We start from the raw sequence: 18,729 nt of genomic DNA on the forward strand, positions 1-18,729 counted from the left end.
CTATCAAAATAATTATTTGCTAATATAAAAACGGTTAATAAATTTAAATTTTTTATATAAAATATATCAGTTTCTTGCTTGAGGAAAATGATTTTGTCAAAGGAAACCAAGAGATGTTCTATTTAAAAAATATAAAATTTATAAAACGCTCCACTATCAGAATAATATGATATGCTTATTTAAAAGAGTAGAGATTTAAAAGTTTTAAAGTTTTAATAAAATCTTTCTTATTATCTGGTGAACAAGTTGGTTCCTCCAATACAAAAGTAGTAATCATAGCAAAACAGTAATATAAGCTGTCTAACGCAATAATACCCACAGAATACGAAATGTTTAAAAGTTATAAAGAACGTCAGAAATAATCGAATCTTATGACGAATATTAAATAACGACAAATAATTGCATTTAATTAAAATTTGATCCTGAAAAACTAACAATCAGAGAAAGACTGTATTAAATAATGAGATAATGTAATGTATTTATATAATGTTATATAATTCAAAAATATTAATTTTGATTAATATTAATATCCCTTTTAATATATTGCTTTATTGCTTTATTTATATATCGTTATCTGTATTGTATGAAGCAACAGCAATTTCAGCAAGTTATTTGCGCTATTGTATTTGTTTTACTAATTTATAAAATATTTACAATCGTAATAAATGATGGTGGCACAGTTTTAACCAATAATCAAATACCTTTCATATGTATTTAAAATAGATTATAATAATATATAAATAATATTTTGCCATTTCTTTAAAATACTACTTGTATGTGATAATTAAAAGAGGATATTTTTAAAGATAAATATTGACATGTATGTTTATATAATGCATTTATATACATCATATTATTTCATATGAGCATTTGAAATATTTCATACGAATTTTATAAAACATTTTTAAGATATTAATGATAAAGAATTAATGGTAATTTCATTTTGCACTTTTAGGATTGGTATAATAGTAAATAATTGCATATACGAATAAAAACCTATGTGTGTTTGTGTATGAAAAATTTGATAAATTTGAATATAAATTATCTAAGAACGTTACATCTTTACTTGAACACATTTTTTTACTAATATAATATTTTACCATTTATGTAGTACTTACACAAAACTACGAAATTATATAACATATATTTTATGATACAATTTTGCAAAATTTAATTCTATTTAGTTTTCCTTTTTATCTATTTTTATTGTATTTATAAAATATATTTATAAAATATATTGGACATTGAATACCATAAATCTACAATTAGACCCAATAAATTAAGATACAAACAGCGATGGATTATTAGCTTATAAGAAAAAATAAAAGAGGAGAGAATACAACTTTTTAATCGCACTAAAATGCATTTTAAATATTATTAATTAAATATATAAAGCAGAGAGTTACTTAATCATGTATTAGCATTTTGTTGTGATTAATAACTGATAAGACACGTATTAATCTGGTTTCATATTATTTTGATCTTGAGGATTGTTTCCATAACATGCTTATTATGATCGCTTGTCGAACGTTGGCATTTCTCGGTAGTATCTCAGAACGGCAAGATCAAATTAATATAGATATATTTTCAATATTAATAATTTATAGCAATAAAGAGTTAATTATACTTAATTATTATCAAAGGACTAAATTCTGCTTACATCATAATATACGAGGTGAGTTATAACAAAACAAAATACATGGCCGTTTAAAAAAAAATAAATGAAATATGTACATTTTATTCGTTGAGGACAATTCAAATAATTTTGAAGTGCAAAAATAATAATTCTTTTCGTCTGAAGCTGTCTTTTCCATAATTATTAAAAGGGTCAACATTTTCATTTAAAGCATATATTATTATATTATTTTTCAAATAAAATTCAATTTAATTTCTACTCAAATGTCTAATAAAGAACTTCTTTATTAAATGTGAAAGCATGATAAATTTAATCAAATTAATATATTGTGTTTGCTAAAATATATATTGAAAATTTATAAGAATTTCTCTTACCCTAAGATATATCTTATTATATACATTTTATTAATAAAAAATGATATGATATTTTACTCTCTCTCTTTATTTATACATAATAAAAGCAACAATGAAAGCAAATTTTTTATTATACATATACATACATATATATTCCACATAAATATTATTTTATTTGTCTCTTTTTTCAAGAGGAAAAGATGATTATTTAGATATTTAAGACCAATGAAGAAAGAAAAAGAGTGACATGGCACTCCTAAAAGTATTAAGTTGCAGTTTAATATTTATTGTTGCTGCGGCTCCTTTTATTAATGCACAATTATATTACTTACACCATTGTAACATCCACTTTATACTATATGCCAATCAAGATATCTTCCACGGCGAATACAATGTTAGTACTTATATTCCTTATGACACGCAACATATATATTGTTATACAGAAAATCTGTTTATAAGTAAAACTATACTAACAAACAATACACAAATATCTAAAGAAAATGAAGAAAAAGTTTCTACCCATAGGGCTAAGAAATTTGTCCATGACCTAGAAACGTATATAACCACCATTTCTTTTCCGTATGTTTTATCATCAGGAAGTTACATTCTATATATGAAATTTTCCGGTCTTTTAGCTGAAGATGGAGGCTTTAGAACTTCCTACATGAATCAACAAAATAATAGAGTGTGAGTAATTTTTAAACCATTAAATAACTTAGACGTTATAAATACGATTCTTGCTTCAACTTTTGCAAACTATTCCTGTTATTATTATTACTATGGTTGATATAGTTTTAACATATATGCGTATGATTTAATAAATTACTATTTAAACATAGTTCTCTTATAATTCACAAAAATTTCCTTATAAATAATTAATTCAGGAAAAATCTTTTGCATTGCAAATATATATAATATTTCTATTGTCAAATACTTTTTACGAGACAGATATTGGTCACACATAAATAACGAAATCTTAAATATTAAAAATGCTGTTATATGTTATATTATTATCTTCACATATTTATTATCTTGTAAGTGCAATTTTTAGAGAATATGGTGAATATATTATTTTATATATTTTACATTTATTATAGATATTATAGATATTACAAAAATTGTTTATAACATCCGTGTATATTACATAAAAATATAGTATAATGATAAAATACGTATAGATATAAAATATACATATAAATATAAAATATACATATATAGATGTAAATATAATATAGATATAAAATATACATATAAATATAAAATATACATATTACAATTACTCTTTTAATAATATTTTTAATAGTCTTAATATACATTTGTATATTTTCTATTTCTGTTTTCTTTTCCTTTAACTGAATACACTTTGTTATTTAAAATACATTGTTATATATGCTAGGTGGTTGGCCGCAACGCATTATCACACATTTGCGACTCGGAGATTATTTCCATTTTTGAAGGATGCTACATATGTTAGTTATAACATTTCCATAAAGCATCATAAAAATTATACGGCTTTGTCAAATATGCCCGTACGGGCAATGAATATAGACACAAATAACATGATATGGACACATTTCCAAATTACTCCCAGAATGGCCGAAAATATGATAGCGGTGGGTCTAGTTCATCTTACCCCTACATTCGAAAGCAATCAGAGAGTCAGATTCTGGTGCAGAATAGGCATCCTACAGTCCGTGAAATTTGCACACACAACTGCTAAATTTACTCTGCAGTTCTTAGAAACGAGATTTCCAAACATTAGGAAAACACCAGAAATAAATCATATCGCAATTCCGAAGTTGTTAGATGAAGAAGACATAAAGTTGGGATTCGTTCTTTACAGGTAAATATATTTTGATTTAAAAGAAATGCTAAAATCTCTATATTAAAACTCAATATTATTTCTCGATATATTCAATATTATAAAGTGTGATACCTATGTGTGTGTATATAACTGTGAAACATATACACCCTGTATAAAATACACGTTTTGTTCCTTTTTCTTTTGTCGCACCTTATTTAAATGTATTCTTAAACAGAATTGTCGCAGTCTTACAATGTGATTAACACACGAATTGATTATGAAATATAATTAATCTCTGATGTAACTAATTATATTCATAACAAGAATTCTCTAAAAGTGTGTCTAGTGATTGTACAACTGAACAGCGATCGCTAACGTAAGAAAAGAATTCTCGATTTTATTGCAATATTTGCGAATTATTTTTAGAGAAGCAGATATTATTTTTGATTCAGAATCAGATTATGAGATACGCCAAATACTTGAAATAACGCAAGTAGTAACATATAAAATGGTACACGAATGGCTTTATAATGCAATCAATCCAGCTGAATGGGAACCCTGGTTAAATAAAGGTTTAGCTACGTTCCTTGGAATTTGCGCCGCCAATGAGGTTATTTTATAATTAACGTTAATTATTTCAATCACACACACATAATCGGAATGACATAAAAATATTCAGATTTCTCTGTACAAAATGTAAAATATTTCTAAAGCTTTGTAAATATTTTTTATCATTCTCTCAATATATATTAACGTAAGTTAGATCGGAATTATTTTATAAAATTTGTGATCTATATCAGCCGAAGCTTGCTACATAAGCAACATTAAACTAATATATACATATATATACTTTTAAATAACTTTAAAAATACATAATTTGAAATGATATTATTGAATATCATTAGATACTTGAATATATTTTTTAAACTTAAACTTAAGAAAATTTCAACGAACGAATGTGTGTAAATTTTATTTAATATGTAAGGTTTGTTTAATTCATTGTAGTTCTAATGTATGTTGCTAATGTGTGAATATTTGTTTTGATTAAGTTATTTATTACATATTTATTTATATAAAATTTTTTCGTATCCAGATATCCCCACATTTATGGATACCAGAACACTTTGTGGTTCAAATGCAACATGATTTTCTTCATTGGAGCACCAAGGACACATGGCCGCTCACAATCGAATCAAAATTCAATAACTCTTTTGAAATTCCTCGTTACATCAAGGGTATATTTTAATGTTGCTTTTTTTATAATTATTTTTTGTTTTATTTCCTAATTTTTGAAATTTAATTTTGTTTACATCTCGACATTCTTTTTTATTCCTTTATACTTTTATATTTTTAATTTTATTTATATTTCATTTTTAATAGTAATTTCAATATTTAAGCAAATAATTCATTGTCGATAAATTCTTTAATGCCTCGTGTAAAAAACATTATATATAATAAAATAATAACTTGTTTTATGTATAAGTTAGTTGTTTTATATAATTTATTTATATTATTGTTTACATAATTATAAATCAGTTATGTTCATAAATTTATATATTCAAATGCTGTATAGCAAATTTATTTTACACATACTACATTTTTACTTTAAAATGTTAATTTTCATAGCAACCATTATGTTCCGCACATTGCAAACTGTACTCACCGAAAAAATGTTCCGGAATAGTATCAAAATATATTTAAATCAACTGTGAGTAATACAGATTACAATATGATTATATTATAAATTTAAATACATATTTTTAAATGATTTTTTAATTTTGTTTTTCTTATATTTATTTTTTGTTTTATTTCTTAATTTTTGAAGTTTAATTTTATTTACTTCTCGACATTCTATTCTATTCCTTTATACTTTTATGTTTCTAATTTTATATTTATATTTAATTTTTAATGGTAATTTCAAGATTTGTTAATTTTTCTTATGTTAATTTTTATCTATCTATTTTATTTTGTTCGTACTTATTACTCTTATTATTTTAATTTTCGTCTTCTTTCGATTTTCCTTAATTTCTTTCTTTATCTGTATTTTCGCTCTTAATTCTTGTTTTTTATATTTTCTCATATGTTCTCTACTTATGTCTTTTAATTCTTTTTATTTGTATATTTTTTTATTTCTTTTCTATTCATATTTATCTGTTTTAATTACTATTCTATTTAATCTTTTCTACCATTTATCATTAATATTTTCTCTTATCGTTCTAATTCTATCTAATATAATTTACACTACTATCACTACTGCTCTTTCAATTTTCGTTCCAAACTTCGTTCTTTAAAAATCTTAATTGCATTACAATATTTTTCTTAAAATATCTTCTTTTACTAATATTTTCTTATTTTTTACTCGGTGGGATTTTTAGCTATACAAGCAGTAATGATTTCTGGAACGTTATGCAATCTGCCCTGGATGAATCATCTTTCGGAATGAAATACAATTTAGAATATAAAATAACTAATTGGATAGAGCTAAATCGTTATCCTGTGATAAATGTGCAAAGGAATTATGATAAATACAGCTTGAATATATCGGTAGAAGATTCTAATATAGATGTATGGACATTGAACATTATTACGCAGACCAATTTGAAGGAACTTTTGAGTGTAGTGTGGCTAACACCACATATTTCGTACCATTCACAAATTATTAAAGATTTCATGGGCAAGAATGACTGGATATTAGTCAATTCACTACAAAGTGGTAAATATTTATCAATAAATTTATTATACTTTTACATATAGCTGCTCTTTACAAATTCATACTTTTTCTTAAAAAAGTTTGTGTTTTCTTTATATCATTGATATCTCTCATTATTCTATGCATAAAAGTATTTAGGTAATCAAGAAATAAATATTTTACGAGATGTATAGTTTTTGTGTAAAACTTTATCAACTTAAAGTATAAAATATTTCGTAAACTATTCAATTTTTGGCTATCTTACTCTTAACTTTTTACGAGGAATATTGTGAGGAATTGATTTTATATACAAATTATATATGGAATAGCTCAGGAGGGTCCCGTTTGCCTACATTCCCGATTGCCAACTGCTTCGTTTGCGCACAACATTTTGCCGACAGCTTCTTTTGCCAACATTCCCGATTGCTTACATCCCGATAGCCTACATGTATTATTGCATACACGAAAAAAATGAAGAAACGAAAGTACAGTTGCACACATGACATTATTGCGCACATACATTGCACACATGATATTATTTCATGTAAAAAATAAAAATATAATTAGATGCTTTCGTATGCGACCCATTTCCGAATTTGATCAATTTTTACAGATATATAGTACGTACTAAATGAAATCGAATGCCACAAATGCAAATGGGCAGAAACGTTTTGTTTTTAACGTATTCAAATTTTTATTATTTTTATATTATATTATTTATATTATCTTGAATTTTTCGATTGTGTAAGCACAAAGTCGATTCTTGGAGAACTGAGTTGGTCACTAAACATAGTGCGGTCGGAAATGAGGTCTATAATTGTTCTATTCTACATGGGTTACTGACTTTCACGCGAAGCGAGATTCATTTCTATTTCTAAAGTATAGTCCTATAGGTCCAAAATATTTTTAAATTCTAATATTTCTTTCTATATGGAAATCTTAAATATTATTCATTTAAAAAGATAATTAAAATTAAAATATTAAAAATAAATGTTTCTGCATATCCGCTCTTATAGGATTCGACTTTATGTAGTATTACATGCATGTAAAAATTCATCGAATTCGAAAGTGGCATACGGAAATCTTATCATCAAATTGATTAAAGATTTTAAGATAGGATTCTGTGAGTAATCCAGTATCAGTCTGCACTTTTAATCGTGGATTCTAATTATGCAAAGCCATTTTCTTATTGTATGTGTGCAATGTGTTTATATGTGTTCAATATCATATGTGTATTAAGATTATGTGTGCAATGTGCATGTGTACAATAATATCATGTGTGCAATGTATTTGTGTGCAATAATGTCATGTGTGCAATAAAGTCGTGTGTGGAAAGTGTTAATATGATTTTCTTACTTTATGTGTGCAAAATGTCATGTGTGCAATCGTACTTTCGTTTCTTTATTTTTTTCGTGTGTGCAATAGTACATGTAGGCAATCGGAATGTGGGCAATCGGGAATGGCAACTGAAGTCCTCCCTATTCAACAATGATTAAAATTATTTAATATTTAAAAATTTAATTATTGGATAATTTAATTATTATATTTAATTGAATATAATAATCTACAATTTGTTACACATACATACAGGGTAGACCATTTTAATCTACGCACTGAAATATCTCAAAATCCATAAGTTTAAGACAAAAATGTTTCAGACAAAAGTTGTATGGTTTCGAGGGTGCCATAAGGGAGTATCATTGGTTTGACCTCGAAGAGTTATTTGAAGGTCACGTGAAGGTCACCTTCAATTTTTTAAACGGAACCCCCTATTTTTTATTACATATTCTTGTAGCTTATTTCGAGAGCTTTCCAAAATACTATAATGAAATATTTTTCCCTTAAGTACTTATTGAGTTATAAGGCTTGAAATCATTTCTTAATTTTACATAAATCGTAAAATATCTTGTAAAATATTCATTTTTCGATTATCTTACTTTAATACTTTTATGTACAGAATAATGAGAGGAATCAATTGGTGTAAAGAAAACACATAGTTATTTTTAAGAAAAAATATGTAATGTAATTGTTAATTGCAAATTACATATTTTTTCTTCGCAACAACTATGTGTTTTCTTTACAGCAATTGATTCCTCTCATTATTTTGTACGTAAAAGTATTAAGGTAAGATAATCGAAAAATGAATATTTTACAAGATATTTTACGGTTTATGTAAAATTAAGAAATGATTTCAAGCCTTATAACTCAATAAGTACTTAAGGGAAAAATATTTTATTATAGTGTTTTGGAAAGCTCTCGAGATAAGCAACAAGAATATGCAATAAAAAATAGGGAGTTCTATTTAAGAAATTGAAGGTGACCTTCATGTGACATTCAAATAACTCTTCAACGTCAAAGCAATAGTACCCTCTTATGGCCCCCTCGAAACCATACAACTTTTGTCTGAAACATTTTTGTTTTAAACTTATAGATTTTGAGATATTTTAGTGCGTAGATTAAAATGGCCTATCCTGTATACATGAGTTATTTTTTAACTGATTATTTCTATTTGATAAATTTTGTCTGTACTGTACTGTTATAATAAAATTTCAAGCATGATCTAAAGATTGTACATACATTAAAATGTTACGCACAACGAAATATATTGTATAATTTGATTATCATGAATGTAGTTAAAATCAATTTAAGTTATCATAATTCTCTCTTTGCATAGCACTCTAAATATATTGATTTGTCAGCGTGACATAATTTAATATTAATAATCCACAATTTGCTTCTTACGACAATTTTTAATACACAATTTCTAATACATTTTTTTATACGCTTTGAATATAAGAAGATAAAAGATATTTCAAATTATTACTTGACAAATTCAATCAAAAAAGTTTAATTTAATTCATTGATAGAATTTATTTATCATATAACAGGATGCTATCGCGTTAATTATGACGCCGAGAATTGGAGTAGACTTTCGGAATACCTGAACTTCAACACCTTTGAAAAAATACATGTTCTCGATCGTGCTAAAATCATCGACGACGCATTTCATTTTGTGATGTCAGGCCAATTTAATTTGAATCTATTCTTGAATATTTCACGTTACCTGCGACATGATACAGATTATATCGCATGGTATCCTATGTTCAAAAACTTGGAATATATGTCGGGTTTCTTTGCATTTCCAGAAAGCGTATCAATAAAGGTATAAATAATATTAGTTTGTATAAGTAAAAAAACCTGTGTTTTATATTAAATAATTTATACATATATATATATATATATATATATATATATATATATATATACAGGGTGTTTTAAAAAGGTATGTCAAAAATTTAAGGAGATATTCCGCACACCTAAAGGATGAAAAAATGTTATATAGACATAGGTGCGGAAATGCTTATTTCAGGAGTTATGTTGAAAATACTGTTAGCTGTATTACTTACACAAGGAAAAATTTAAGACTAATTATTGTAGACGACAATCATTTAATTAGGCTTGTTTAAATTTGGTTTCAATGTGACCTTGAGTATGTTACAATAAATGTTGAAAATGTTCACCATTTTCCTGAATACAAGCAGTGACACGTCGACGCATCGATTCATGGACGGTGAACATTTTTAACATTTATTGTAAGATACTCAAGGTCACATTAAAACCAAATGTAAATAAGCCTAATTAAACGATTGTCGTCTACAATAATTAATCCTAAATTTTTCCTTGTGTAAATAATACAGCTAACAGTATTTTCAACATAACTCCTGAAATAAGCATTTTCGCACCTATGTCTATATAACATTTTTTCATCCTTCAAGTGTGAGGAATATCTCCTTAAATTTTTGACATACCTTCTTAAAACACCCTGTATACACACGCATATACAGGGTGTTTCATAAGTGGTGGGCAAAATTTCAGGAATAGATTCCTTATGCTAAGAGAAGAAAAAAAAGTTCATCAACATAGGTCCGGAAATGATTAGTTTTTGAGTTATTAAGATTTTGAACAATTAGAGGAAATGTTCAATATGTCCACCTCCTGTCACAATACAAGCCTCAGCTCGTCGTTTCATTGAGTCCCGAACACGCTCCCAAATTCCTGGCGTGGCGCGTATCGTCTGAAAAGCTGCCACAATTCGGTTGCGGAGAGTTTCTACGTTATCCACTGCAGATGAATACACTAAAGACTTTGCATAACCCCACAGAAAGAAGTCCAACGGGTTTAAATCTGGTGAGCGTGGGGGCCAAACAATTGATCCACCTCTACCTACCCACTTGCCAGGAAACGTTTCATCGAGATGCTGACGGACAAGGAGACTAAAATGTGCGGGAGCACCATCATGCATAAAGTGCAGTTCTCGACGTAAAGAAGAATAAGAATAATATACCGCGCTAACGTAAACATAGGCCGCCGAACTTGAAAAACATTGTTGATGCCTGTAAAAGGACTTCTAAGACGAGAAATGAGACAAAATTTTATATTACAAGAATCTTAATAACTCAAAATCTAATCATTTTCGGAACTATGTTGATTAACTTTCTTTTTCTTCTCTAAGCATGAGGAATCCATTCCTGAAATTTTGCCCACCACTTATGAAACACCCCTGTATATATATATATATATATATATATATATATATATATATATATATATATATATAATATAATAACCTTAAGTGTCCGCTACTAGGGGAGAGAGAGAACTCCCCTTATATATATCCTATATATATATATATATATATATATATATATATATATATATATATATATATATATATATCAACAATATACCGAACGCGTATATTTTAAAATTTTATATTTTAAAAATACTTTTGATAAAATATCGATGAACATATACAATGTTTAACTATCCAAAGTTCATTAAACTGCTTCCGCTTTTAAATTTTCATGCAATTATTTGTTTAGTATTAAGAATAATAATAATAAATATCAAATTGTGTTAATTAGTGTATTATAATTACTCGTTTATTATTATGTATTTAATTTTATAAAATGATTATTATATTATTTGCATAGCGTCTTAAATACCAGCATATGCGTGCATAAAAATGTTATCAAACTTTATCAATTCTTTTAAAATATATAAATTAATAGAAAAATATATATATTTTTTTATATTACTTGACAATTTGTAGACAGAAATAATGCAATCATTGCATGAGATCTTTCCGGAAACAAAATCTTTCGATATTAAACTACGTGAAATCATTTGGGAGTCCGCTTCCACTAAATATTTAAAGCAAGAGGCTGCAAGGTGGTTATGTAATATGGGTCATGATTATTGCTTGTCAAAAGCAAATGATGAATTAGAATGGTATCTTTTGAATCGTAACAAATCTTCACCATACAAGTAATTACTTTTTGCAATTATTTTTCAATCACGATCATTTCATAAATACATTTCTCTCGTATTTTGTGAAATACATACTTGTTAAAATTACAAATTTTAATAATCTATGTATATTTCATTTTGAATATCATAGAATTATGAACGGATGGAAAGAATGGACATTCTGCAATGGTTTGATAGCATTGAGTAAAGATACTTGGATGGAAGTGTTTTATATGTATTCGAGGGAATCAGATTATAGTATTTTAAAATTTTTAGCTTGTCCCAAAAGTGCTTCATTCATTCTCCATTATATGCATTTAATGGCTAATATGACAAATGTAACAGCTATCGATCGTATAAACAGTTTTTGTACTATTGTTGCGAGGCATGCAAAGAATACTCCAGTATTTGATTTCATTTTAGACGATTTAGAGAAAAGAAAACCCAAGTAATGACTACTTTTTTATAAATACGTAATACTTGTGCAATGAAGATTTACTCCATTTTCTAACTATATATATCTATTATTTTATTTTTATAGAGAAATTAGTTTTATTACAGCATTAACTATGATTATTAACCATGTATATTCGAAACAACAACTTAATAAGGTAAATTTTATACATTTATATGTAGGCTTGTTTATACATGCACATACACATATATATATATATATATAATAGTTTATTAATCTCTTGATTTGATTCTCAATTATCAGTATATATACTGTCTATCTAAACATATTCTAGATTTATCTGTTCTATGATATATGTATTAGAATCGCCGATTATTGGGACACATTAATGGGATATTATTGGAATATTTATATATAAATTATGAAGCTTTTTCTATTATTAGTCACATGTTATTTTTATTTATCTTAAACACAATGCAATTTTGAAAGACCAATATTAAACAGTTTCTCTCTCTAATGGAAGTTGTCACAAACTTAATAATTTATAGAAATGAGAAATCTTATCAGACTTGCATTTCATTGCATAATTATACTAAAGACAAATTATATGTTATTAAATTATATTCTTACATTATAGGGCAAAATTAACATTTACATATTAAACTAAAAAAATAATTTATTTTAGATAAAGAAGTACACGGATATTAATTTGAAGGATAATATGGAATTTGCGATTAATTATGAACATCATGAAAACGGTGACACGGTAAATTATAGAAATCTAAATATACATATTTCGTTATGAATTTCTTATTATTAATTTATTTATGTATTTATTTTTATATCAAATAACTATCTTATGCTAATTATGCTAATAACCAAAAATTATGACTAACTTTTATGAAAAGAAATTATTGTTGAAATAAATATTAAAATAATCCGTTTTAGGTATGGAAATCCTTGCCACTTACAATGAATATGATAAAAATGTATGTAAACCGCAAGTTAGAACTACGTTTTCATCAAATAAAGACTCAACTGTACCAATATCGATATCTTACAAAAGACTATGATTATATATTTAAATTATATACTAATTAATCAATCAAAGTAGGAAAAGATAGTAAAATGTAATGTATGCACATATTTATTTTTGATATAGTTTTTGAATAGTTTTTGTATTTTCATTTCTTTATTTTGGTTGAAAATACGCATTCATGAATATAAAAAGTACATATACGATAATGACAACAAAGCGATTGCATTAAAATAGAATAAAAAGTTAATGCGTTGTATTTAAACAGTGATAGTAAACATTATCACGTTTTCTTTCTTTTACGATTTTTTTACGCGATAATTCTTATAATATTTCTGTTTTTTTAAATATTAATTGTGTGTGATAATAAAAAAGAATATTTCATATAAGATGAATGTGTTTATGTAATGCACATATGAAGTATTTCACAATTATTATATACAAATTAATTTTATAAAACATAAGATAAAACTTAAGATACTAATCATAAATTCAAAGAGTTAATGATTAATGATAATTATTTTTATTGAACAGAACATGAAACACAACGAGCTGATAGATGTAACTTTATTGTACTCTACATAAGAAAAAAGTATATAATATATATACTTTTTTCCTATATACAGTACAATAAATTATATTGAATGAGCGTCAAATAATTATTACAACAGAAGTAACCGAATGATATCGACTGGATAATGCAAAAGGTAGAGAGTAAACTACACCTGTGACAAAAAGGAACTAGTGAAGGGCAATCATTTTTATAACTATAACAACGCAGTAATGGTAGAAAATGAATATCTAACAATTATTATTTATCATAATTACAATAGGTCTAGTAAAAGAAGAGAGAAAAAATGAACAAGCGAATGATATATAAATTAGAATCAAATGTTAAATAAATAGATTGGAATAAAATATCAGATGTCCTGTACTGAATTAGATTCAACAAATTGATTTGGACTTAACTTAATTTCTTTGTGGAATTTAGAGTTTAAAAATTTTGTTGTCAGAATAAATTCAATACAGATGATACTGATTATTTTATTTAAAAAATTAGAACAAATTACATATTATAATTTTCTAATTAATGGAAAGATTTTTTATTGTAAAGAAAACGACTTATTCTCTTAATTCGAAGATTTCTAAGGCTTCTAAAGTTCTAAATTAATGTCAAAAATGTATCGTGCTTGCCGCAAGATATCAGTAGTATGTTATTATATGTATGTATATGGCACAAATATTTGATATCTGTAATTTCATGTTTCTAATAGAAAATGAATTGACAATTAAATTTATATTAAAATGGACAAAACGCTTAAATGTCACACATTGAGGTTATTCGAATTAATATAATATAAGATAATTATTCATTATCTATTAAATATATATGTATGTGTGTCTATGTATGTATAAACTTGTAATATTAAAAATTTGATGAACACAAGAGAATTTATTATCTATAAATGTTATATCTTCTTTTTATTCACTATTAGATCTTAGTGTGTTCACGTAATACTAACATATAATATTACGAAATTTCTATTTTTCTAGATTTGTTTTTATTCTATTAATTGCTATTAATTTCTATTCCGTTTATTATAAAAATAGTATTATTAGATTTAGACAATCAAAAATATATTAGAAATATTTATTTACGTTGATTAATTGTGATACAAGCGATGACAAAACTAAAGACAAAGAAAAATTGTGCACAAATTGTAATATTGTTGCTGTAAAAATTAATAATATTAAACATGTACTCATTTTGTAATTATTTTTAGATAGAAAGATTATAAAAATTACGAATATATTTTATTCTATCTACGATAAAAATATGCATTGTTAATAATGTCTATAAAAAAGGTTCAGGCTTAAAAAATAGTAAGAATAAACTTTGCACAAACATTATGTGATTTTATACCTTGAGGAACATGTATTTAAAATAATTTTAATATAAAATTTTGTAATAAAATTCATAAGTAGTTTATAAAGTTTTAATTGAAATCATGAATATTCCAATAAAAAGAAATTTAAAAATAATTTTTAAAACTTCATAAAAAATCTCAGCACTTTTTTACAATCACTGAAACATCTTCTCGCACGATTTATAAAAACGTGCTCGAGCAATGAGATTGAGAATTACAATTTTTCCTTAAAATTCCTTTAATCCGCACCATGTAACTTTAATCGATGTGTTAGCTCGTGGATATCATTCTCTTACAAACGAGATTATTATCCATAATTATCTTACAATTAGTCGAATTTTCTATGTACATACTCCTGTGAGAAACTTTTCATCGGCTTCCATTTCACGAGGATTAACTTCGTAACCTTTGGCGTTAGATTTCTATAAGAGATTTTTATTATATTTTATTTCGCACATTATTTTGTGTATATAAGTATTGAAATAAGATAATCGAGCAATAAATATTTTACTAGATATTTTACGGTTTATGTAAAATTAAGAAATTATTTCAAGCCTCATAACTCGAAAAGTACTCAATGAAAAAATACTTTATTATAGTGTATTGAAAAGCTCTCGAGGTAAGCTACAAGAATGTGTAATGAAAAATGGGGGTTTCCATTTAAGAATTTGAAGGTGATCTTCCTGTGATCTTCAAATGACTATCCAAGATCAAATAATTGTCACCAAATAATTGTCTTATGTCCCCCTTTCATTCATACAACTTTTTTCTTTTCCATTTTTTGTATATGTAAAAATAACCCTGTTATTTTAGGTGTAAGGGTTAAAGAAAACACTTTGTATAAATATATGAACATAATTGATTTATTTGTATGAGATAAATAAAAGTTAATTTTATTTTTATGGCAAACGTTAATATATTTATATTATTTATTCATATTTGATGTTTCAAGGAATTTATAAATAATGAGAAATATGATTACGTCTATAATATAACCAATAAGTTAAATAAATTATTGTAGACATACACAAATTACACACATGCATATTGCACACATATTATTGCACAGATACACATTGTACAAATGATATTATTTCATGTAAAAAATAAAAATATAATTTGATGCTTTGGGCAAGACTTTTATATGCGATCCATCTCCGAATTTGATCAATTTTTACAGACATGTAGTACACGTACTAAATGAAATCAAATGCCACAAATGCGAATGGGCAGAAACGTTTTGTTGAGGTCTTCAAATTTTTATAAATGTTGAATTTTTCAATTGCGCAAGATTAATCCTTTAGAGAACTGAGTGGGTCACTGACAGCACAGCGGCCCGAAATAAGGTCTATAATTGTTTTGTTTCACACGGGTTATCGACTTTCACATGAAGCGAGATTCATTTCTATTTCAAAAGTATAGTTCTAGATTCAAAATATTTTTGAATTCTAATATTTTTTCTCTATATGGAAATCTCTTAAATATTGTTCATTTGAGAAGATAATTAAAATTCAACTATCTTAAAAAATAAATGTTTCTGCACATTCGCTCTTTTAGCATCGACTTTATTTAGTACTACATGCTTGCAAAAGTTGATTGAATTCGAAAGTGAGTCGAATACGGAAATCTTATCATCAAATTGATTGAAGATTTTAAGATGGGATTCTGTGAGCAATCCAGTATCAGTATCTTTCAATTGTGGATTCTAATTATGCAAAGCCATTTTCATATTGTATGTGTGCAATGTGTTCAATAATGTATGTATTAATATCACGTGTGCAATATGTGTTAAGGCCCAGCTAATATACGCTCCGAGGTTTGTTTTTTTTCATTATGTATTTTATGAGATCTGTTTCTTTTCACTGTATTGTATCTATAGCGCATGCCCTTTTGGGGGTCAGAATGGCCCTGTCGTCCCTTTTGTGGGATCTAAGTGGCCTCGTCGTGTGATCGAAAAGAAAAAGCCGTCAGTCGCGTGTTAGCCAAGTTTTAGAATAAAGCTAATTATCGAAGTGCGACTCAATTCATTGTTTTCACCTACATTTTCCTTAGAAGAAAACGCAAAAATAAGTGGTCCAAAACGTAAAACTTTTGCCACTTGGGTAAATCTTTTTCACATGTATAAACTACGATTCTTGCGGGGCACGTCGAACGAAGATTTAACAACCAATATGCATGTGTGCAATAATGAAGCCCTCGCCACATGATATCAACTAAAAAATTTTAAACTGAAATATATTTAAAAGATTAAGAATTAAAATTACATTCGAATTATTAAAAATTTTGGGTCCATAACATTTTTAGTATTGATATAATAGTAAATAAATGCATATACATATAAAAACTTGTGTGTGTGAAAAACTTGATAAATTTGAAAATAAATTATTTAGAACCGATATATCTTTCCTTTCATACATTTTTTACTAGTATAATATATTATCACTTATGTAATACTTACACAAAACTATGAAATTATATAACATATATTTTGTAATATAATTTTACAAAATTTAATTCTATTTAGTTTTTCTTTTTATCTATTTTTATTGTATTTATAAAATATTTTGGACATTGAATACCATAAATCTACAATTAGAGCCAATAAATTAAGATACAAAGAGCGATGGATTATTTGCTTATAAGAAAAAATAAAAGTATGGAAGAAAAGTATGAAAATAAAAAGTATAGAGAGAATACAACTTTTTAATTGCAATAAAATGCATTTTAAAAAAATAACTAATTAAATATATCGAACAGAGAGTTGATTTAATCATATATTAGCATTTTATTGTGTTCATTAACTGATAAGACGTATTAGTCTAGTTTCATATTATTATTTTGATTTTCAAGATTGTTTCCATAACACGCTTATTATGATATCGCGAGCCGAACGTTGGCATTTCTCGGTAGTATCTCAGAACGGCAAGATCAAATTAATATAGACATATTTTTCAATGTTAATAATTTATAGTATTAAAGAGTTAATTATACTTAATTATTATCAAAAGACTAAAATCTGCTTACATCATAATATACGAGGTGAGTTATAACAAAACAAAATACATAGCCATTTAAAAAAAAATTAAAATATGTACATTATACTCGTTGAGAACAATTCAAATAATTTTAAAGTTCAAACATAATAATTCGTTTCGTCTGAAACTGCCTTTTTCAAAATTATTAAAAGGGTCAACATTTTCATTTGAAGCATATATTATTATATTATTTTTCAAATAAAATTCAATTTAATTTCAACTCAAATGTCTAATGAAGAACTTCTTTATTAAATGTGAAAGCATGATAAATTTAATCAAATTAATATATTGCGTTTGCAAAAATATATATTGAAAATTTATAAGAATTTCTTTTACCCTAACATATATATTATTATATACATTTTATTAATAAAAAATGATATGATATTTTACTCTCTCTATTTATACATAATAAAAGCAACAAAGAAAGCAAATTTTTTATTACACATATACATACATATATATTCCACATATATATTATTTTATTTGTCTCTTTTTTCAAGAGGAATAGATGATTATTTAG

At 25.8% G+C, this 18,729-nt stretch overlaps 1 protein-coding gene across 6 annotated transcripts; it reads left to right on the plus strand.

The window, feature by feature from the left end:
* The first annotated feature begins 1,556 nt into the window (after window positions 1-1,556).
* Window positions 1,557-15,211, plus strand: LOC145974641 (aminopeptidase N-like). 6 transcript variants are annotated; one of them, XM_083104608.1, is made up of 14 exons: window positions 1,557-1,675; window positions 2,182-2,676; window positions 3,386-3,832; window positions 4,220-4,403; window positions 4,887-5,028; window positions 5,420-5,501; window positions 6,169-6,506; window positions 9,371-9,645; window positions 11,596-11,810; window positions 11,944-12,240; window positions 12,334-12,403; window positions 12,893-12,973; window positions 13,156-13,342; window positions 13,778-15,211. In XM_083104608.1, the coding sequence occupies exons 2-13, from the start codon at window positions 2,237-2,239 to the stop codon at window positions 13,306-13,308; spliced, it is 2,724 nt and encodes a 907-aa protein (XP_082960734.1). In that variant the 5' UTR covers window positions 1,557-1,675; window positions 2,182-2,236; the 3' UTR covers window positions 13,309-13,342; window positions 13,778-15,211. The 6 variants fall into 6 exon arrangements, with proteins under 6 accessions (XP_082960734.1, XP_082960733.1, XP_082960736.1 ...); XM_083104607.1 differs by having other exon boundaries at window positions 13,156-13,337; XM_083104610.1 differs by having other exon boundaries at window positions 2,625-2,676; window positions 13,156-13,337.
* Window positions 15,212-18,729: the final 3,518 nt, after the last annotated feature.

This window comes from Camponotus vicinus, unplaced genomic scaffold (assembly GCF_025532165.1).
Source record: "Camponotus vicinus isolate PSW18456_S1 unplaced genomic scaffold, iyCamVici1.0 SCAF_7, whole genome shotgun sequence".
NCBI classification, from domain to species: domain Eukaryota; kingdom Metazoa; phylum Arthropoda; class Insecta; order Hymenoptera; family Formicidae; genus Camponotus; species Camponotus vicinus.

Excerpts from the sequence above, each read along its gene's own strand:
- LOC145974641 (XM_083104608.1), top strand. The coding sequence starts at position 2,237 with ATGGCACTCCTAAAAGTATTAAGTTGCAGTTTAATATTTATTGTTGCT. Across the intron at positions 5,029-5,419 it reads AATTCCTCGTTACATCAAGG|CAACCATTATGTTCCGCACA; the intron begins GTATATTTTAAT and ends TAATTTTCATAG. Across the intron at positions 12,404-12,892 it reads CGAAACAACAACTTAATAAG|ATAAAGAAGTACACGGATAT; the intron begins GTAAATTTTATA and ends AATTTATTTTAG.